Source organism: Nelusetta ayraudi, unplaced genomic scaffold (assembly GCF_046127955.1).
Source record: "Nelusetta ayraudi isolate G7.1 ecotype Tasmania unplaced genomic scaffold, CSIRO-AGI_Nayr_v1 ptg000042l, whole genome shotgun sequence".
Classification (NCBI taxonomy): Eukaryota; Metazoa; Chordata; class Actinopteri; order Tetraodontiformes; family Monacanthidae; genus Nelusetta; species Nelusetta ayraudi.
In genome coordinates this window covers 11,191,154-11,213,967 of record NW_027466092.1, presented here as the reverse complement: position 1 = coordinate 11,213,967, position 22,814 = coordinate 11,191,154, and the positions used below count along the sequence as shown (strand labels likewise).

Here is a 22,814-nt window from a genome sequence, read left to right as displayed (position 1 = left end):
ATGTTGTCTGCACTAAATTTCTAATGAATAAATAAATGAATGAATAAATGAATGAGTAAAGAAAGTGACACTGGTAAACTGTGCAAAAACAATATTTACAAGCCCCCCCACCACATCCATATTCTACTGGTCATTTTCTGTGGTGTTCAATTCTGTGTAATTCTATCCATCAATACCTATGTTTCTGTGAAAGGAAGGGTGCTAAGATGTGGAGCTCTTTATTTCAGCCACTGAGCCAAATCGTCCTATCAGTTTTCCGGCCACGTATGTGAAACTCCATCTCCACACATGGAGGAACAAACCTTAGCGTTAGCGTTAGCGTTAGCGTTCAGTTCTCTCGTGCCTCAGTTTGTACAAGCAGGATTTATTCGGCTTGTTTGGCCCGTCGGGCCAGGAGAGCCGCAACGCCGACTGAAACAAATTATTGAGGTTGGTGCACTTGCAACGGTGCATTAGAAGACATACCTTCCGTGCGGCATCACCGCGTTCCACCGGGTGGAAAGTTCCTGCGACAAGGAGAGCAATGCCGTTGGAAGCTGCCGCGTGTGACAGCTTAGTAGCTGTGGAAAAGGTTGGTCACAGACGGCGGTGCGGGAGCGCAACACTAAATCACTCTGGCAAGGGTCTGACGCTAAATGTTGTGCTTAGGGATGGCGAGGCCAAAGGAGTGAAGGATTACACTGTACCTGCGAGATTTTATGTCCCGCATGGCACCAATATATTTAATATGCGCATCACGAAGTTCAGATCGGTTCCTCAAATAACCAACACCAGAGCGTCTTTTAAGAAAATTAACAAAATATAATCTTTATTAAAAATACTGCATGCACGTAGAAGCAGTGGAAGGCATTGGATACTCCCCCGCATTAACAGAAAAATGGGCGACGCCGTATCATGAAGCTCTCATCCCCGAGGTTGGATCGTGTTTCTCGCGACGCTAATGTAAACCCCGCGTCGTGAAGGATGCTGCTCATGACGGATCGCTTTGCAAGAAAATCTCAGCAATCCGTATTCGGTGGCAGCTCCAATCATCTGCCGCCACTCTGAATATAACTCATCAGTGTGAAAGCATCACTGTCAAGACAGCAAAGTCGTTCTCAACTTGAAAAACTTGAAAGCTTGTTGCACTGATGGATACTTTTATTAAGACCCTGAGAGTAAAACACACTGTTTGCCTGGGTGTTTGTTTTTCTTTAGCTTTATGAAACAAAATTTGCCGTTGAAGGCAAACAGTGTGTAACAATTACAGGGATCTATTGGCATGAAATCCAATATAGAAAATACTTGTCTGTGAGTTAATTTAATTAAAGTAGTTCAGATTGTGGCTATGCTAAAGGTTTTGAGATGTCAGCATGACATCGCAGCCGGTATAAGAAGTATGTGAGATCAAGTGTGGTCGGTGGGATTTCTCGATGAGGGGAAAATGCTTGCGGAAGTAGTTACTTAATTGCAGTCCCCTTTTGGTTAGCAACAACTGTGAGCATAATGCTGCACATCATACATGTACAATGGATTTTTGTTGTACAAAGATGCTGCTAAAAATGTCCCTGCAATATTCTTTCTTGCCACTAGATGCCACTAGATCTTTCACATAGCTCCTTTAAAGCAACATGTGGCAGGCAAGTACTCTGAGACATACCAATAAATAAATCTGAGAATATAAAATTCTGGTACATTTCCAGTTTCTGCCATTCCTCATGGATAGTTAACTTAGTAACATAGTCAATTATTTTCATTCTGGCTTTTTTCCCACCTTTTCTCCTCTGTCCATCTGCGACACCGTTGCTCCTCACACCTGAGTGACCAGTGGTTCCCTCAGGTACATGTTTGCCCCCCTGAAGCCTGGGTTCTGACCCGAACACAGTCCACCCAGCAGTGTCCCGTTCAGCGGGTGACAGATGCCCTCGATGGCGTAATAATCTCCCTCCTGATACCTATCCCCCTCTTCCGCTTCTGCCTCCGCCTCGCCCTCACCCTCCTCGGGCTCATCGCCCTCCCACAGGCCGGTTGCGACGTGGGTGTACTCGGTTCGGTCCTCGCACTCAGTCTCGCGGTGGTAGAAGTAGCTGAAGTTGGACACGATGACGGGCACCGGCAGCGAGATGGTGAGCACTCCGGCAATGGCGCACATGGAGCCCACCAGCTTGCCCCATACGGTCGCCGGGTACATGTCTCCATAACCCACGGTGGTCATGGTGACCACGGCCCACCAGAAGGTGTGCGGTATGCTGATAAAATCCGTGTTGTTGTGGTCGGCCTCTGCAAAGTAAATGGCGCTGGAGAAAAGGATGACGCCGATGAAAAGGAAGAAGATGAGCAGGCCCAGCTCGCGCATGCTAGCCCTCAGCGTCTGCCCGAGGATCTGCAGTCCCTTGGAGTGGCGGGACAGCTTGAAGATGCGGAAGACTCTGACCAGACGAATGACCCTGATGATGGCCAGGGACGTGGCCGGCGAGGTGTCGTTGTCCTTGGCCAGCTCCGTTCCCAGCGTGACAAAGTAGGGCAGGATGGCGCTGAAATCTATGATGTTCATCACGTCTTTGAAGAACTGCGTCTTGCTCGGTGAGCAGGCTAAGCGCATGATGAGCTCAAAGGAGAACCAGCATATGCAGACGGTCTCCACCAAGAAGAAGGGGTCGTTGAAGATGCTCTGCGGCGGTGGCATGGGCTCACTGGAGTTCCTAGCCTGAGAGTGCTGCTTGTGATGAAGCCCCTGACCGAGAGAAAGAAAATATTTTAAACTTAACCAATACCAACTTTTGCAAAATGGATTTGTGATTTCAAAGTATATTATTCTATATTCAAGAATTGTTCACACGTATTAGCACCAATTTGAATGGATTGGTGTCACTCCACTCAGTCACTGCATTCACTGGAGGTCTCTTGTGCATCTTTTTAATCCACTTACAGATTCTGGAAAGCCACACCCAGTGGGAGTCTATGGTGGCCATGCATATGGAGTATATGGTTATTCTTTACTAAACTAAACTGTGCGATAAAACTGTATTATTACTAACACAGGCTGCACTTTTTGTACAAAATCCTCACATTGACCTGATTGATCTCCATCTCTCGCCGTTTCAGTAGATAGTTTACTGAGAACTTATGTAATTGAGTTAATTTGGTTTTGCAATGAAGGTCCAAAGGTTATGACTTTGGCTAAATGATTAAAAGTCTGATTAACTCTGTGAATTAACACTTCACTTTACACCCTTAGTTTTTACATGAACTTTGAAAAGACAATCATTCTCAACAATAGTCACAGACTCCCCCTTTTTTTCTGAGTCATAGCGTGTCTAAATATTTTGCATACATTCACTACATAGATATAGACGCTAAATCTACACTCTTCTTATTTCCATCTTATTTCTATTATTAGAGTGAGAAGGTAAACATTTTATTTTATTTTATCCTGAAAGTTCAATGTGACACTTTCTTTTTCAGAAAGGGAATTTATTTTGTTAAAAAAAATCGAATTAAAAAAAATGTAAGGATCACTTAGGATCACTGTTGAATATGTACTGCAGCTCTTACGCAAGAGCTGAGAACTGAAACGCAACACCAACCCATGAGAATCATCGGCCCAGTAAAAACAGCTGTGCATATTAAAATTTGTGCGTGTCCAAATGTCATTTTACTGGCTGCTTCCATGAAACTTTATTAAACTTGACTGTCTGCACGTCTACGTCTCACTTGACTGACCACATCGTAAAAATGACTGACATCTGCAGTGATCCCTTTGCGCCAATCTCTCTTTCACCCCACCTGTCTTTCCGTCTACCGTGTGACTTTCGAGCTCCAACCGCAGTGCTGTGCGCCTGGCCGCAGGCGAGCACCGAACGCTCGAGGGTGCCGTTGTAACGCGCGAAAGCCGGCGATGTAGACGATATCACCGTAGCGCCTCAGTATGCTAGCAATGGGGCCGTGTGCAGCAGGTTGCGTTTCAGGCCTAGTTTGAACAACCTTATTTCTCTCGGAGTCGCCTGGTGACGGTGTTTATTACTGAAGGTAGACATCTATGTGTTGATCTCATCCAAGGGTTCTCCTAAGACTAAATATATACCCGACAGATATCCGCGGCGAAACACGAGAGCCGCTCCTCATCCATCTCCACCTTCGCTGCTAAAGCGCCTCCGAGGCCTCTGCTGCCGTGGCGACCCTGCCTCTTAACGGGACCCGGGGTGCGTTACAGCAGTTTCCTGGCAGCTCCCTCGTGGCAAAGGCAGCTTGGCCTTAGCGCAGCAGTCCTGCGGGAATGTGTTAACATGATCCGATGTACTCTTGCCACCCTGAGAGACCTTTCTGTCTCACTTCTAAGCCTCTGGAAAAGGCTCCGGTTCACCTTTGTCTCATGTCAGGTCGCTGGCGTGACCTTTCATTAAAAGGGTCTATATGTGACCTCGGAATTACGCCGCGAGTGCATGTGCATTCCGGTAAGGCTATGCTGCGTCCAGCGCTGGGAAGTCCGACCAGATGTGTTCAGAGTGCAGAGGACTGCACGCGTCTCTAGGTGGGCTGGCTTTTTCCAACTTACTGTCCTGGAGTTTTTGGGAGTTTTTTTTTTGGGGGGGGGCGGGGGGTGACGGGGGGCTTTCAAAATCCAACCTGATTAACATAGTAACACCTCTAAAGACTTTCTTGGGGGATACAATGTACATGCAGTCTTTGTGAGCACACACTTGAACTAATATAAAAACATCAGTTCTGCTGCATCTGCGGTAATTTGGGGGTCGTGACATTTCACAGCAAGATGCCTTCGTTTGCATCTATTTGCATGTTTGTGTAAACATAGACACTAACAACTAACTACTAACTACTGCTACCATTTTAAAAGGATATGTTATGATTAGCATCAGGTAGTTTTGTGCAGGCCGATAAATTATGATAATTGTCATCTCCTGATAAAGTGTGGAGGTATTTCCTTTCTTAACATATTTTGTTTGTTTTTTTTAAAAAGATTCCACATTAGTTTTGGCAGTACCAACTTTGGATTTGGATCGGCATGGAAATTGGAAGTATTGCGCATCACGAGCATCAAGCGGTGTCAGTTTGCTGCTATTTGTTGTTTACTGACACAGCGTCTGTGCTGCAACGAGGGCTACAGTTTCCAAGGGGGGGGAGGAGTAGACTCACATGCACTAAAATGATCCGCAGCCAAGCGCAGCCCGTAAACAAGGCGCAGGAGGGCAACACTCACAGAGTGGCGCTGCGACATCACCTTTCTACTGTAGATGTCAAAGCCACGCTTGTTTTTCCCAAAGTCCAATAGGCCAAGGAGGACGCAGACTCTTTAATGTGCACTAACTCAACCTCTCCTCTCCTCTCCTCTAATTTGTATTCCCAGCCTGGCCCATTACTCCCTGTGCCCTTTAGCACTTCCTGAATTTGAGTGTATCAAATTTAACAGCTGACTAAAATAATCATGCAGCGAGTTTCCAGGAGCCTCGCTGCCTCTCTCTGGTCTGCTTCCAGGCCGAGGCTGGCAATTCCGTGCCCCCGCGGTGCTAATTTTCCCCTTAACACACCGTGTGTACTACTACCAGTGTGTGTTGCCCTCTTCCCATGGTATCCTGTTTCCATTTGACCCAGTCATCCAAAACATCTCATTCAAGACCTGACGGAATGCCGTTCATCTGTGAACTGTTTCGTTTTCTGTTTCATGTCAACCCACAGGTTTTCACACCGGACCTAATTGACCTTTTTCTAGTTCACTTTTCACACGGTGACGCAAGACAACAACCGCGCAACGTAACCAGACGCCTGAAATTCTCTGAAATCTCACTCATCTATCTTGCCCAGCATTTTTAGTTGGTATTTCAGAACTAATCAGGCTATTTTAGTAGTGATGAAAACAGGAAGCAGCTGTTGACGCTGCTGTATTAAGCTTCTGTGGAAGATCAAATAGAGCGACAGGAAGCTAACATGCTGGCCTACTAGCCTCAGACAACCCGGACATTCCACTATTTCTGACAATTTGTCAGGTGAAACGACTTCAGTTCAGACTTTAAGGGCTGGGCCGCTGTTTCTTTCTAATTTTTTAGAGATTCCTTCACAAAAGGGGCTGTTCAGTGGATTTAAATCACACTCTAAGTAAAGGTCATTTCTCTTCCACTTTCTGTACCTGTTCTTTTGCACCTGTTGCCCATTACACCCACTTGCATAAAGGGAATAATCATCTATTTTCAGGACAACACAGAATGTAATTCTGCAGCTGCACAAAAGTTCTGTGAATGTATTATCTTTGTTGTCTATTCCAACTTTAAAACACTGCTGCATTGCAGCATTTGACAATGACAGACGTTTAGTGTCACCATCAAACGCAAATATAAAGCCTGAAGCTTTTGCTACCTGCTCTAATTAGCAGTCGGCTGGTAAATTTGTCCAATCAATGGTTTATTAATCTAATTAAGGTCTTTCCTACCTCTCGTGTGTCTTTCTCAACCTTGAACTCAGGCAGCGTCTCCAGGCAGAAGATGAGGATGGACACCACAATGACCATAACGCTGATGATGGCGATGATGCGTGCCCCCGATGAAGACTCGGGGTGCTCAAACAACATCCAGAGTCTTTTCTGGAGTGGATTGGCTGGCAGTGGAGCTGCCTCCTCTTTGGGGAAGCCCTCGTCCTCTCTGAAGCGGTTTATGATCTCCTCTCCGAGCTCGTAGAAGAAGAGCTCATCCATGAAGATGTCCAGGGGTATGTTGGCCGGCCTCCGGAGCCTCCCGCCCGACTGGTAAAAGTAGAGGATGGCATCGAAGCAGGCCCGGTTTCGGTCCAGGAAGAGCTCATTTCGAAGTGGGTCGAAGTAGCGCGACCTCCTCCTGGGGTCCCCCAGCAGGGTGTCAGGGAACTGGGCCAGCGTGCGGAGCTGCGTCTCATAACGCATCCCTGAGACATTGATGGCCAGCCGTTCGCTAAGAGCCCATCCATTTCTCCACAATGACGCAGACCTCCGGCCCTCCTTCTTCTTCTCCTTCTCGTTGCCCCTGATCTCCTTCTCCCCCTTTTCCTCGCTGTTGAGCTCGTTCTTAAACCGCTTGTCGTTTTCCTCGTCGGCCCCTTTGCTACTGCCTTTGTCTTCCTTTTCACGTGGGTCGTCGCTGTCCATGCCAGGTCGGGTAGCGAAAACCAAACTGCTGCTCCTGGGAATCTCTTAGAAGAACCGCGGCCAGGACATAAACCCTGTCAGAGACCAGAGCCGTGATTCCCCCAGTGGCTTTGTTTTGGCCTTTGTGGCAGTGTCTGTCCATATGGAAAGCATGTACCCCTCCCAAAAAAGTTTCTTCTTTCGAAAAGTGACTGAATACAGTCAGTTAAACCCAAACAACAACCTACTTCTTTGTCCTCTGATTAGTGAGATAAAAGGAATTCACTTACACGGTGTGTAAAACAGATGGCGACAGCGGCTGAAGGAGTATCACATTGTCTGTATCGTGCAGCTTCTCGGGTCGTCTCTTTCTGTCAGCACATCCATCGGCCACAAAGTCCTTCTCAGGCCCGTTAGCTCCAATTCGTTCAGTGCAGCGACAGCAAACCGAGGCATGTAGGAGCAGGTAGGACGCAGACGCCGTCGCCAGCTGTTTGCTAGAGCAACATCTTGTCTCGACTGCCTGACGTTGTCCGTCTTAAAAAAAATTGGAAGGGTGGGGGAACGCTGTCCCGTTGAAATTCAATCTGTGCGAGACCCGCTGCACCCCTCCCCTGTCCTTTCCCTCCGTTTTAGCTATGGGGCAAGGCAACCTTCAACCTCCCTATCATGTGTCACCTCTGCCTGCCAGTGCAAGGTGGCAGCCGCTCTCTAACAAGCGGGGCCGCTCTGAGTGAGTCGTTCAAACACGTGGGGACATTGGTAAAAATGCAAAAATCACAGAATCCTAGAGGCTCAGAATATGGCATTTTGTATCACATGGAAAGAATATGTGCCGCCAGGAAATGGATTCGGTCCGTCTTGTTTTAAACTGACTGCACTGCTTCTGCAATAATTAGCCATCCCACTCACCTGGAATAGGATTCATTGTTCAGTGTCCAAGTGCAATTTCTTTCAGTACAGTGCCACTTTCCAGGAATCTAGTAGTCACGCATAAAGACGGGCAGGAAAGTAAAGAGTCATTCATCCATAGGAGCAAATTCTGACCATTTTGACTTTCTGGTATTTGTGTACGACATGTTTTTGTCTTAAACCGCTGTTTTTTTTTTTGTTACTTTTTTTCTTAGTTATTCAACAACAAATTGAATAACTTGTCGTATAGCGATTTAGATCACTATACCACAAACATTGTTGTTGTTTTGTTATTTTCCACAATTTGAAATGTATCTTCACGAGACTCAGAGTGCACGAGACCTCTTTACACATACAGTGCAGAGCAGTTTCCAGACTAGCTGCTAGTTGCAGATTAAGCACTTGGCAGGAACATGGACTACCTGCAAAAAATATGTTGTCACACGACCAAGGGAGGCAATGTTTTTGTATGTAGTGCCAACATGCCACTGGCAGATGGTGAGCCTCAATCGCTCCCAGAATAGTGCCAAAGACATCCTTCTGTTAGTCAACCATTATTTCAGCTCCTGGCAAAGCTGGGTTCACTGACATATATGTGCGTGTGTGTGTGTGTGTGTGTGTGTGTGTGTGTGTATGTACACACACACACACATATATATATATATACACACAAACACAACAAATGTTTTATGGTCTACATATATATGTATATATATATATATATATATATATATATATATGTATATATATGTATATGTATATATATTTACACACATACATACATACATACATACATACATGTACATTTGTGACCATAAATGTCCATAAGGATGAAAGTAGAGAAGCAGGACAAAAACCCTCTAAACGATGGCAGGATCTGAGACACATCAAGTTACATATAATATAATCACGTCATACCTGCTTTGGGCCTCTTTGTTGCTCTATTCTTTGTTCCTGCAGCTTAATGTATCTTCTTGCAGAATTTGAGTTAATGAGGGCAACAAAACCTTGATACTGCAATATCAGCACTTAAACCCAAAGGAATGAATTTCAAGCAACCAAATGCAGTTCTTTGTCCTTTTGTTTGTTTGGAGGAAAATGCTTAGAAGGCAAAACAGATTTTTAAGTAACATGTCAATCATTGGAAGGCTGGGATTCAGAGGGAGGGAAGGGAATTCTGATGCGATTCTAATGCTGATATTATTCCAAAAGAGAGTGATAATCAGGGAATCTTAAGGTGTAACCAAAAAATAATTAAAATGGCCAAAACAAATTGTGCAGAGCTGCTCTACATTGCTTTTAATTATTGGTTACAAACAAAATCTACAATCAATATCAACAAAGAAAAGAAAAAAAGAAAAAAAAAACCTTCCTAATGTTGGTATGCAGTTCGTCACTACCCTGTATCACCACCAGAGGGAAGTGATGTTCGGGACAAAGGAGGACAAGAGAAAAGGGTCTCCGCCGACATTTCCTCACTAGAGCTCAGTGCTCTGCTGACTGGGCCGCATTGCATTCGATCAGAAGACATTGTCAATTCTAAAAACAGAAAACTGTTCAATTGAGCCCATTCGCTTTATGTAAAGGACAGAGAGTGGGGGGGAAATCACCTTCTTTTTTTTTAGAAGTTTAAATCCAGTGAGCAGCCCCCTCTGTGTGTGACAACATGTATAGATTACAGATATATATATCAAATATAGTATAAAACAACAAAACAGACCAATGCAGAATTGACATCAATACAGTGGGAGTCATAGCAGCAAGGCTATGACAACGGAGGCTATTGGCTGCCTCTGCTTCGGTAATTCATATGCAACCATGCAGAAGAATCCTGAGATGATATGATTCGATGAGATGACAGCTCATACTGTACCGCTGCAGATCCATCACCACGCAGAGGAGTGTGAGACAGACGCTGACTGAAAAACCGCGGATGACTCATCGGACCGCTTCTCTTGCTGTACCCACAACAAATCTGCTCTTCGTGCGCGAGATGAACATTTTTGAAAAGGCAGAGCTGCTAGTCCTGCTAACTGCCGAAATGAGCAAGCATTGAGCTTTCGCTTAGCTTGTGGTTTGTCTCAGTTGTCCACTTTTTTGTCTATAGAAGTTGCTATACGCATGTGTGAATTACAAAAATTACTTTTATACTTGTAAATGTTTCGGTGGTCCGAAATTATGCACAATTCACTAATATTTTCTAAACCATATTACGTGTCTATCCTGTCCACAGAAGAGTGAACAATCCATAATTTACTCTGTTTGCTTTTCAGGAAATGTGTCCATTCATACTCAGTGCTCTAAATCAGCCCCGTGTGATGTCATAGAGGGCACTTATACCTATATTCCAGGTTACTGAAAACACCTGCGGTCAGGCAACTGCCTTGTTTATCTCTCCTTCATAGCATTTGGAAGGTCCAACAAAGCCCAAGCTTTAGCATGGAGCTAAATCAGAGCTTTTTGAGGGAGACTGTAAACAGAAAGCTAAAATGATTTAAAGAGTTTGCAAGGAATAGTTTGAGGACCATTGAGGTTTAACCTTTAGTGGTGGAATTAGTTTTAAGGCCGAGTGTGCAAGACTCGGTAGCACCTCGTGGTAAGAAAGAATATCGCAAATAATGTTATTGTTGTACTTCTGGAAATTAAAGGTGATGCAATACAGGTACTACCCAGAAAATTAGAATATCCTGAAAAGTTTGTTGTAGTTCTGCAATTCAACTTAAAAGGTGAATTTCACATATTAAATAAACCAATAATATGCAAATCAATATATTTCAAGTTTTTATTTCTTTGGATGTTGCTGATCAGGTCTTGCAGCTTAAAAAAAAACAACTCAAATTTTATAATAATTTTCTGAGTTTGTGGTTTTAATAAGATGAAAGTCTTAATCAGCAAAGTTACAACAAGGAACTGCTTGAGATGTCAATTTGCGTGTAATGGCTCAATAAAATTTGTTGGTTTCATCTTTTATGTTAAATTGCCAAAATAAAACAACTTTTACTTGATATTCTAATTTTACGCGTAGTACCTGCATAAGCAGCCACCTCCTTCTGAGTGAAGCTGCTGTTTATACAAACATACAATATTCAACGGTAAAGTTATGTATATGATTTTACCTCACTTAAATAATGTATTTTTTTTAATTCCACCTCCTGGCAACATGTCACACAGTGGGCCTTTAAAAAAAAAAAAAAAAAGTTTAAAGATCCTGCTGCTGCTGCTATTTCAGTGTTTGGTTTCACCGCAATCAGAAGTTAAGGTTGCTGTCACCTGACACTGGCATGAAATGTAAGCAACAGAGCGCTAACATGACCTCATAACGCTGGGATATCGGCTACGGCTGACCTCGGAGTTATAGATTAACATTAAATGGCAGCTGCTCAGATGTCTTCATGTAACAGCGGGCGGCTTAGAAGAAGAAACCCGACAGCCGGATCTTCTTGGAAACGGCGGCAACAAAATATGCTGTCGTCTTGGACCTCCGGTGTGTCATCATCCCTCAGTTTCACTCAAAGGTCGGGATTTTCTCCGCGTCCTGCCTTCAAGTCAGATCATATCAGTCATTGGTTTTGGCGGGCGACCCGTGACAGTCCGTCAAACGCTGTTTGGAACCCGTCAAACAAAACTGACACGGCCTCCACGTCACTTTTCTCTCATTTATTTTAAGTTCATTTCAATGAATTTTTAAGCAATGTCTCTGGGGGGGAAAAAAAAAAAAAGCATCTCATAATGGTTGATCAGTTGTTTCATTCAAGCTGCTATGGAGATTGGTTCACATTAGGTCGCATTGACATTCATACACTTTTTAAGTCTCAATAGTAGAAATATGTTCAGTTATGACACTTTATTGATATGTTTCTATTTCTTTTTTTTTAATCTCTCTCTCGCTCTCTCTTCAAAATATAAAAAGATAGATCATGAAACATTCCGTTGAAATATACTTTGTACAGTTCTCGATGAGTTTGCTCTTTGTGTTCCAACATTTCAAAAATAAAATCCGGCACGAGTCTGGAGCGGACAGTGCGGCGACCACCTCCCCTCCCCCCAGTCACACTCCCACTGAGATCGCAGCACAATGGAGCAGTACCTAAGTCTGTTTTATACAAGTCGATGGCATGAACGTGGTCTTATTGTTGTTGTTTTTTTTTTATCCATTTCTTTTCTTGAAATCTTTGGAACGCTTACATGAATGCATTGCATTAAGTCTGTAGCTACTCTACGTTTCTATGTACGCATCATTTTTTCAGATGTTTCTCAACATTGTTTCTAATCAAAATAAGATATAATAACAAATATATTAGAAAAATCTATTTCGTGTGGTGACACTTTGCTCGGGAGCGCGTCTGGTCTCCCGGCTCGTGTCGAAAGAAAGACAGAAAGAAAGAAAGAAAGAAAGAAAGAAAGAAAGATTTCTAATGTGATTGCTGTGGTCGACAGAGGAGCTGCGTCCTGCAGGGGGAGCATACAGTTAAGTGTCGATCAGTGGCATACGCGGTGCAGGCTGCATACAATGTCCTCAAAAAAGAAAAAAAGAAAAAATAGGAAGAAAGAAAGTGGACATAAAAGGAAAAGGAAAACATAACATCGGAGTGACTGTCGGACGCAACATTGTCAGTGTGAAACAAGTTGGAGTCCCATCAGAGTTCAGAGTTATGAGTGCTGTGCAAGAAATATTAAATATTTCTCTTCAGCGAAGGATGAGAAAATAAAACAGACTTAGCACTTTTGACATTGTAACTCATTCGCTTCAACATGACGGAATCAGATGGCAGTATTATGCGATAGAAAAAGGAAAGACATCTCATTACCATCCATCTTCTATACCTGCTTATTCCTACTCAGGGTCACGGGGGTCTGCTGGAGCCTATCCCAGCTGTCTTAGGGCGAAGGCAGGGTGACACCCTGGACAAGTCGCCAGTTCATCGCAGGACATCTCATTACTATTGTTATTATTATTTTTTTTTAATCCAGTCTGGATTTTGGCAGAGCAGTGTGCGTCTATGATGCAGAGGATGAAGAAGACGATGGCCAAAACCAATTTGGAGCAATCGAGGAAGGAAAACGAGAGTAGTTTGCAATGAGCAGAGCCGTAGTGAAGCACAGAAGTTTTATAAAGTCTGCACACCGTTGCTGCACGATTTAGTTCTGTTTTTTTCCCCTCTTCCGACTGAATTATTCATAAACATCTTTTGTGGCCATCGAAGCTTTAGTGACTCTGTGGCTTCCAAAAATGAGAACTGAAAAGTGGAGTTTTAAAAAAGATTTCGGGACGGAAACTGAAAAAAACAACAAAAAACTCCTGAAGTTGTTACATTTTTTCTTGTTACAAGCAGGAGTTCTAGAACCTGTTCGACCATAAATAGACTTGGTGGTTTACGTCACGCGATCGAGACTCGTACCGTGGCGAACCTCCAAAGGTAATGTTCCAGGAATGGACAGGAGGACCATTCAGCTGCCTGAGCAGAACCCTGGACCAGCAGGGCCTGAGTCTTACGCCAAAGCAAGAGTTTAGTCGGTGGGCGCGCAACACCTTTCAACCTTCGCAACCTCGCATCTCCCCCTAGTGGCCACTTGGTCTCATCTCCCTTTTTCGTTCACGCGAAAACGCTTCAAGTACTTGACTGACATCGTTTTGGAAGCTCTGGGTCTCGTCGATTGGTGCTCAGCGCGGCCGCGCGCTGCTCTGAGCGACCAACGCAAAGACCTGACCGGCTCAAATAACACAGGAAGTAAACGGGAAAACAACAATGAGAGCAAGTGAGATGAGCTAGCTACCCCTGCGCACTCGTGCGGACGCCCGAGCGGCAGTAATTTGTTTGTTTTTTTGTTTTTTGTTTTTTTCAGTTGCCTTGCGGAGGAAGACGTTTCGGCTCTACAACACAGCACAGTGTTCATAGTTAGCAAAACTGGATTCATGACCACAACGTCCAACAACGAGACACGACGAGACTGAGACCCTCTCCCCTCCCCCGCACCTCCACATCTCTACACGTCGTTATCGAGTTGTAAAGCATGCGATTATTTTTGCCTTCTTATTTCCACGCGCCACAGCGAGGTGTTCGCGTCGTCCTCTATGTACTTGGATTTATGCTCGAAAGGAAACAACACCTACAGTTCACGTCCACACACACACACACACACACACGCACACACACCATCGACGCACCTGAGTCCTTCGAGACCACACGCAAACTTTTGGAATGGCGGTTGGTTCCATGCAAAAACCTGAAATCTCTCTTGATTGTTCACCGTCGTAGTTGCAGCCAGCGCGCCTCTCGGCTGTTCCTGGACTTGAACCCGACGCTTGTTGCTCCCACGTCTCCGACTACTGACGGCTGAGACAAGGCAGGATGCCTTGACCACCCATCTCCATGTCAACACTGAGGCTGCTGGGATACTCTCAGAGGTTCTCCGCTCACCCTGCTACAATCACGTGACAACTCGTTTTTTTTTTTTTTTTTTTTTTTTTCAATTATTGCCAAAATAAAAGCAAACTATGAACACCAATCAAGCAAGAGTTGTGTCATGCGACGTTTTTCGAAGTGCTGTGGCTGCGGCTGCTGCTGCTACAGTTGTTGTGCAAATGACTCGAGGAGAAACACGCAGACGCTCGACCGCCAGGCGACCTTTTGCGCGGACGACGTGGCGTACAGGCAAAGTCTCGAGCGGCCGCCGTCGGTCAGATGGGAGGGGGGAGGGGGAAATACGCCAATCAGGGCGTCAACTAAGTCAAACTATGGAAAACACAGGGATGAGGAGATAAAGGGCAGTAAGTAGCAGAGAGATTTCACTGAAAAAAACAAAAAAAAAAAAAACATAGTTCTGGGTGTACTTTGCAAACATACATGTTTCAATATTCACATTTTTAACTCTTCAAAACAAAATATAGCTCTTCTTTCATTATAACCTTTTTTTTTTAAAACATTAATTGCATATAACATTTTTTTTCATTAATTTTATATATACTTTTTTTGTATCTCTAGCACCCTCTTTAACTAAGGGCTTGCAGAAAAGACAGTCATGCAAAGAAGTCATGCTGGTAAACAAAGGTACAAAAATGCATTATCTTTTTACCCTCCCCACCCCACCCCCACTATGCTCGTCCCACAGCGTCCATCGTCCGTCTTCCCCAGCAAGAGTCTGTCGGCCCTCAGTGTCTGCGAGGGAAAAACTATTTTCCCCGTCAACGTGCTCGAGGGGCCAAAAAGATCGTCTCCACGCTGCCCCCGGTGGCAAAAAAAACATTTACATCCCATCTTCGTCCAACATTGCCCCCTCGCCCCCACCCCGACCCCACCCTACCCACCCCGATGCCACGTTTTCTATTTTCTATTTCTAACATTTGCATCTGATATTTTTCATCGTCTCCCGCCCTGCACAGTAACTTGCTCCAGAACCATGCAGATAGTTGATTTGTTTATCAAAATATAGATTTGTTCTCTTTGTACACGTTCACACTTTACTCTACTTTGCTCTTGGTCCGTTTCCACTCGATTGTGTGGGATTTTTTTTTCTTTTCTTTTTCCCACCCAGGGTCCCCTGACAGAGATTTTTTTTTTTGTTCCCCTCCTTTTTCTTGTCATCGACTTGCCGGCTGGGCAGCAGGCAAGAGGGACAAGAGAGGAGAGACAGGGCAGTATTCATCTGGGAACTCTCGGGCCTAATTGGCAGTGTTGGCCTTTGTGGGGGCATTTATCCGATTTGGTCCCTTTTTTTTTTCTCCTCGAAACACCCATTTTCCTGTTGATGGATAGTTTTATGTTACATGGAAGGTGTTCTCGGGATTGGAATGTTCTTTTTTTTTTTTGTAACTGGCAGGCAGGACCGCTGTCTCCGGGACCTTTGGGGGCCTCGGGCAGCACCGTCTCGCTGGAATACACTCGGTGGACGAGACGGCAGTGGCAGTTTTAGAAGGTTCCTTCAGGAACGACTGCACCGAGAACCACTTTCAAATGGTTCTCCTAAATGTTAAAGTACATCACAGATGGTCCCCTAAACAAGTAAGTGCAGGCTATAGGAACTTTTTTTTTTTTGGCATCCTATGTGAAATTCTGAGTACATGAGAGATAAAGTTGAGGTCTTATTTTACTCTTTTTTTTTTTTTTTTTACCCCCTCATGTCAAAAAAACAGGACTTTCTAAAGTGATTCAAAATAAGCAGCAGTTAATGCACGTGAGCGGTTTCGAGGCGAGGCCAGCGTGCGCCTCCCTGGGGCACCGGGAGCTGCGACCGAGTCGCCGACTCCTCGCCCGGGCAGTGCTTCAGTCTAAGAGAGGTGAATGGAAGACATAAGTTCAGTGGCTGAAAATAAAAAAACTAAATAAATGAATGGAAATGGAAGTGCTCCGACCTGAAGTGGCTGGGATGTTAGAAGTTGTGCATTAGTGGCCAATATTTATATGCACTGTTTTTTTTTGTTCTTTTTTTTTTTTTGTTCTTTTGTGCATCTTTGTCACCCCCCCCCGACCCCCCCCACTCCCCCACCCCCCACCCACCCGCAGAGTCATTTCTTCTCCTCGCAAGACCATTTTCCTTTGTCTCTCATGTACACTTTGTTTTTTTTTCTCTCGTATCTTCAACCCCAAGAGGAACAAAAATGACATCTGAAAGATCCTTTGAATGCATAAATCCCTCTCCGTCTTTTTTGTTTTTAAACCGTGAATGGATTAGGTCAAGTTTCCCAGCCTACAAATGCTACAATATGTTAGCAGAGGTGCTACATTGTTCATTCAGTCTTTTGTGAAAAGTAGATTGTTTCGTTTTCAGTTTCGTTTTTTCGCTTTTTCTGTTTTCTCTTTGTTGTTGTTTTTTTTTCCTCGGTTTTCCCGGAAAAAAAACAAAACTGGTGAAGCTGCTCAGTTCGTCGGCGCTGCAGGCCGGTCGTCGTACACAATGAGTGTAATGTTGTAGAGAGATATGTCGTCTGGAATGTGTCAGAGGGAGTCCGTTTCTCCTCCAAAAGTGTGTCAGTGCAATGCTCAGTCAGAAGAAGAAGAAGACGAAGAAGAAGAAGAAGAAGAAGAAGAAGAAGGAGGTAAAAAAAAAAAAAAAAAGAAAAACGTTGAGCGGTGAAAAAGAAAGGTCAGTTGCCAAAGATGTGGTGGTGGGAGTTCCAAGAGGCTGCTTTGGTAACGACGTGACAAGCAGACCGTGAGATTTCCTCTTATTGTGTTGGTTTTTTTTCTCTCTCTCTCCTTCTCAACTGGGTGATTAACCTCTGGTCTCCCTCGTGTCTCCCCAAAAAGACTCTCCTGAAAAAAAAAAAAAAAACAACTTCCGTTCGTGCTGCGCCCCGTGGCTCTACGTGGCTCCCGCCGCCCAAAAAATTGTGTGTCTACCGCTTACTGACTCCTCATAAGGGAGAAGGTGGAACGCTAGAAACTTAACACTGTGGAGACAAGAAGAGAGAGCGATTAAGTTGACAGAGGACGAAGACGCCAGCAGAGAGTTGCAGTCACCACAATCACCGTTCAAGACACGGCAGACAGTAATGGGGATTACCTGTTTATAGCGTCGGTTAACTGTGCGCGTCAGAAACAAAGTGCACACAAACAAACCCACGGAGCAAACATAGACAGGAAGTCCCACACAGTTGTTATCCTAACAAAATAAAATTATACAGCAAACCGCCGGCAGAAAATATCACACACAAAAAAAATTACAATCGGCTCCACGGAGGACGGCGCCAGCCAACAGACTTCTCCTGCCAAAATATCCATTAAAAAAAAGACCTTTTATTTACAGTAGTGGATTGTGCATGTGTGTGTGTGTGTGTGTGTGTGTGTGTGTGTGTGTGTGTGTGTGCACGCAATACTTTGTGAATGAAATGAAGACACATCGTGGACAAAAAAAAATACTTCTGACAGATGGACGGCGGCACACTCATGGAGGTTTTCACACTCTTCACACTCGGCCGACACCACTGCCGGAGGCTCAACCCTCCAGTCCTGCTGCGAACAAACACAGGCGTCCACTCCACAGTGTGTTTTGCTAACAACGAAACATGGTTTCAGACCCCCACCCACCGAAATCGTAACTATCACTGTTTGGGCATCATGCAATATTCAACCCAGAGATGAAACACTTCTGTTGTGGTCTCGCAACAGAACAAAAAAAAAATAAAAAAAAATAACAACATATAATAACAAGAGCGATAAGAACCAACAGATAATCTTTTATCGCCGCTGCCGCTTTTGCTTCTTCTTCAACCTGCACACGCATCCTGCATGTCTTCCACTGGGATGTCAGAGAAGCTTCCTGTTTAATCAATATTACACAATGCACAATAAAAAATTTACACTAAAGCTAACAAAAAACAGTTCTGGCATCAATCGCTCAAGGCTTGGACTGATGAGGTGCATGGCTGCAAGTATTTTTAAAAGGGCACCATGACCTTTTTAATGATGACACAGCATTGATAGAATGCATACTACAACTAATTTCACAAAACAATTATTGTCTTCTAATTGATGCAAACCTTTGGTTTGGATGGAATTTTGCCTCTTACTTCTCTGCAAAATAAAGAAACTGAATCTGAATTTAATGTTGCTTCAGTCCCTGAAGTTGCACCATGCTTATCATACGTGCAAAATGGGGCAAGTTAAATTCAACTATGCAGGTGACACACATCTGTGGTTATTAAAGGGACAGTTCACCCACATCTGCCATAGTTTATCTAAGCCCTCCCCTTTTAAATCTACAAAACTGTGCTGAAGTTCCACAGAGGGAAAATAATTGAGTCCAGCATCAGTAAAAACGGAAGTGTATCGTGGCCATGAGTTCAAATGTCTTGGAAAAAAAGAAGCAAAACATGGATCACTGCTGCTGCTCATGCACTGTCATCAAGTGCCTGCAAGACTTGGCAGTCCAACTTGTTTTTGGCAACGACAGCAGTGAGGTTTTTTCTTCCTTCTCAGCCAAAGTAAACAGATGCAACTCTCTGCCAAGGATCAGTGAATTCCGTCTCTTAGAGTGGATAAGTAAAATATCCACTCTTAAAAAAATAAACATGTCAAATTTTAATGATATGACAGTGATTTTGGGTGAACTAGCTCTTTAACAAATTCTGTCAGAGCCGTGGTGTGTCACCTTGGTACACATCTACACCTTTAGTTTGTTAATAGTGCAAGAAAAACATCTGCTTTCATAAAACAAATAAATGATCAACACTCCTTCAATTGTAATGTCACAAATTATGCATAGATGGATGAATTTCATAGACTTTAATGTATTCACATGTGTAGATACAGATATGTACACAACAGCAACCACTGACCTATGAAGCTTTGCTTTGAAAGATGAGCTAGTTAAATCTAGCCAGTTTGCATGAAGTTGACATCAGAGCCTACAGGAGGCCTCATAGAGGCACTAAGAACATCTGCCTGTTTAGTTTTCACTCAGTGTTTTACATGAGAGTGTGTGAGGCTGCAGCATGTAAAACATTGTAACACGTTTCCTTAAATTTAACTAAAACTTCATTATGGCATCAAACCAAACCAAACAAGTCCCTTTATCTCAGTCCAGAAGCTACTTAAATCATTATAATAACAATACAAAAGACACTGCAGATGTACCGAATAGATCGACGTTCCCTAGAGTGCATTGAAAAAAATAATCAGGAAAGAAATTTAATTGGCACATTAGTGTCTGCAAAGCGTTTCAACACTGCATAATGTGCACTTGGAAGGTTTATCAAGGCTATCATGTGCACCAGTGTGGAAAGGACAAGGACTGAGGTTAAAGCCACGCTGACCAGTCAGTGTCTTTTCAAACACTTTCTATTTTGAATTCTTATCCTATAAACAGGCCTACACTAACATTAGACAAGAGGAAGATTCTTGTTTTTTCCCGTTGGAGAAAACAAGGCTCTGCATGCTGCTTCTCAAATGTTTTCAGACAACATTAAATCATTAGATCAATATTTTCACATTAATATGCTTAAATGTAGGAACATTAAGTCTGAAAATGACCCGTCGATGACCCGTCATGGGGTGAAGGCAGGCAAACTTTACTCCTCCTTGAGACTGCGCAGAAGAATTTTCCTGTAGTTTGTCTTATTTTAATTTACAACCTCTTAAACTCCAGTTTTATAGCAAATTCAAGTCAGCATTCACGCGATATTGCAGCTTTTTTTGATCATAAAACTGTGTATCAAAGTTCCCTTCACCTGGAAGCACATGGATTTCTAGACAATATGACAATCAAGATGATGGAAGGTAACATTCTAAATATACATATATTATTTTTTTTACATGTGACAAAAAACAATTCTTTGAACCTGCAAAAAACATGTGCAGGATATTTTCCCCTTTCAATCTATGTCTAATTTCTAATGAACTTAATGGCAATTAAACATGACATCCTGTCTTTCTGACAATCTGTTGCAAAGAAAAGTCACTGTTGACCTGAAAAGACATGTTTAAGTAAAATAAACACTGGATGGAATTAAAAATGGGTGTCACAAGCATGGAAAATGTCTGAAACCACAGTGACTGAAAATAAGATGAGACAAATGGATGATGTGATCCTGCAACTAGTACATTCTGGGTAAAAATGACTAATGTTTAATAAAACAACAACAACAACAACAACAACAACAGATTGCCTGTGCGTATGCCAGAGTAAAACAGAGAACTGCATATTTACATACGTATATGTGCACAGTATGTTTTGCAGCAATCAACCTACTGAATATTGCACGTTTATTGCATAAGTGAATTACTGCTATTGGTTTAAAACATCTTTTTTTTGCTCCATTTTGAACAAAACTATATTTTGGCCCTTGAATTCTACAACTTCCAAATTAAGATTGCAAAATCTTCAGTTTTGGAGGTTTTATAATAATTAATATTCTTTTAAACAATATTTCACCAAAACCTTGTGAAGAAGAAAAGTAAAACAGGCCAATAAATGAGATCTTGGTTTTAAATAGGGGGAGAGGTCTCACATCTTCAAATGACTCACTTGTTGTAAAAACGTTTGCGTCTTATACCAACATGCAGGTTATTGAGGTTAGTAAATTAACACTGACTGTTAGTAAAGTGCGTTAACTTGTGTCATATACAACAAAGAGTTTTGGTACTACGGTTTGCATTGTACGAAAAAACATTGTCAGCCTGCAGGTACAAATTTCCTGTCATGGCCTGACCTAAAGAAGACGTCTTCTAGTGAAGCGTCCACTCAGTTAATCACAAGGTCCCAAATATTAGCAAATAATAGCTTGCCTGCAGTCATGTGACCCAGGAAGTCAGTCGACACGATGGATGTTTACTGTAGGGGCCTGGTTTACCAACTCAGCCTACAGAGATCAACATAAGGCTTAAATTCTAATAAAACGAATTTAATGGTCACTACATGCTTGGACATTATCTGACTTCAGTCTTCCCAGCAACAGACTACAAATACAAGCCTGAGAAGCCACCATTATATATTTTCTATTGCACTCGCCCATTGGAAATTCACTGTCTGCCCTCCAGGTGTGATTCAGGGACCACACGGGAGTGAGTGACGGTGAGTGCAAACAAGCTATTATTTAGGAATTAAATCATATATGAATTTTTTCCGGTGGTTCGTGTTACGTAATTCCAACCGGTTGCGGCACGTTGTGACCTTCAGCCTACATGTTATAGCGCCACCTTTGTCAAAGAGAAGTAATGGCTACCGAACAAAACAAAAGGAGTAGAAGACGAAGAAGAAGTCGAGCATGTCGACGCCGACGTGACGTACATACCCAATGCCACTGGTTTGATCAATTATGTAGGACAGCGGTAAGTAACCGGCGCGGGTGCATCTATAAATCACATGACCTTGAACATGCAATGGCCCTTTACATCATGAGCTGCTCCATTGACTGCGGCCAGCCTTCTCCTCCCCATTATGATGGCAGCCATCAGTGTATTAAAACCTATTCCATATGTCTTCCTGTCAGTGCGAGTCAGTGATGGGACCAGGGAACAGAACCTCAGAATTCTACTGGGGAAACACCCGGACAAAGCAAAATGCGTGTAGCTTTTATATGTGTTTTTTTTTGCCTGTGTCTATTTTAAGACTTTATTCTGATTAATTCCACCGTATTGACCTCAGGATGTCACACTGATGATAAAATGAAAGTGTTCAATCACAGACGCATAGAAGTTCAGTCTAATTCCAAGATTTTTTTTTTTTTTGGCCAAAAAATGTCTACACTGTACAAACACCAAAAAAACTCACAGGAGACACAGCTAACAAAAAAAGTTATTTCACATAAGGGTCAAATTGAAATTTAAAGGTCCCATATTATGCAAAACTCATTTTACCAATGTTCCAAATTATGACGTGTTTCTGAGAGTTAATGAAGTCAACAGAGATGAAAAACTTCCATCCTTTACTTCTTTTAATTAGCACTCTTATAAAATGTGGGGGGGCAGGGGTGGACAATTAACTATACACAGTGGAGTTTTGGATGAAAATTAAATCAAAACAACGTTTATAATATGGGACCTTTAAGACTTTTGTTTTCTTTGGCTAAATTAACTAAAGTTTCTCTATTTTTTATCACAAGTTCACATATTTTGTCCTTTTTTATATAAAAAATTGCTCATAAGTCTTTGTTAACAGAGCCAAGTTTGTTTGTTTTTTGCTCTTTCTGCTTCTTCTTTTTTTTTTTTTTTTTTTTTTACATCTCAAGTCATCATTTAGAATAAGTGTGTCTTTAAATCTAAGATTTTATGGCCGACCCCATCCACTAACCTGACGCATGCAATATAAACCACTGGAGTCACAAGACGGAAGGTCGCGCTTCTCTACATTCAAGTTCTTTTTTTTTTTTAATATATAT

At 43.0% G+C, this 22,814-nt stretch overlaps 2 protein-coding genes across 4 annotated transcripts in view; both read right to left on the bottom strand.

Annotated features, from left to right (window-relative positions):
• Positions 1 to 1,543: 1,543 nt before the first annotated feature.
• Positions 1,544 to 7,652, bottom strand: kcna7 (potassium voltage-gated channel, shaker-related subfamily, member 7). 2 transcript variants are annotated; one of them, XM_076034408.1, is made up of 3 exons: positions 7,378 to 7,652; positions 6,422 to 7,182; positions 1,544 to 2,713 (listed from the first exon to the last, which is right to left on the bottom strand). In XM_076034408.1, exons 2-3 carry the CDS (start codon positions 7,106 to 7,108, stop codon positions 1,790 to 1,792), a joined length of 1,611 nt encoding a protein of 536 aa, XP_075890523.1. In that variant the 5' UTR covers positions 7,109 to 7,182; positions 7,378 to 7,652; the 3' UTR covers positions 1,544 to 1,789. The 2 variants fall into 2 exon arrangements, with proteins under 2 accessions (XP_075890523.1, XP_075890521.1); XM_076034406.1 differs by having other exon boundaries at positions 6,422 to 7,652.
• Positions 7,653 to 16,741: 9,089 nt separating this feature from the next.
• LOC142893643 (voltage-gated potassium channel KCNC1-like) overlaps positions 16,742 to 22,814 on the bottom strand; it is a 45,757-nt gene continuing 39,684 nt past the window's right edge. For both annotated transcript variants that reach the window (XM_076034432.1, XM_076034433.1), the window contains one exon: positions 16,742 to 17,387. Coding sequence is in view for 1 of the 2 variants with exons in the window: in XM_076034433.1 (XP_075890548.1) it covers positions 17,374 to 17,387 (14 nt within the window). In the remaining variant the exon portion in view is untranslated. The remainder of the gene's footprint in view (positions 17,388 to 22,814) is intronic.

What these genes read in the sequence shown, in the direction of transcription:
- kcna7 (XM_076034406.1), bottom strand. Translation starts at nt 7,108, where the DNA reads ATGGACAGCGACGACCCACGTGAAAAGGAAGACAAAGGCAGTAGCAAA. An exon ending in TTGAGAAAGACACACGAGAG is followed by an intron (nt 2,714 to 6,421) that starts GTAGGAAAGACC and finishes TCTCTCGGTCAG; the next exon opens with GGGCTTCATCACAAGCAGCA.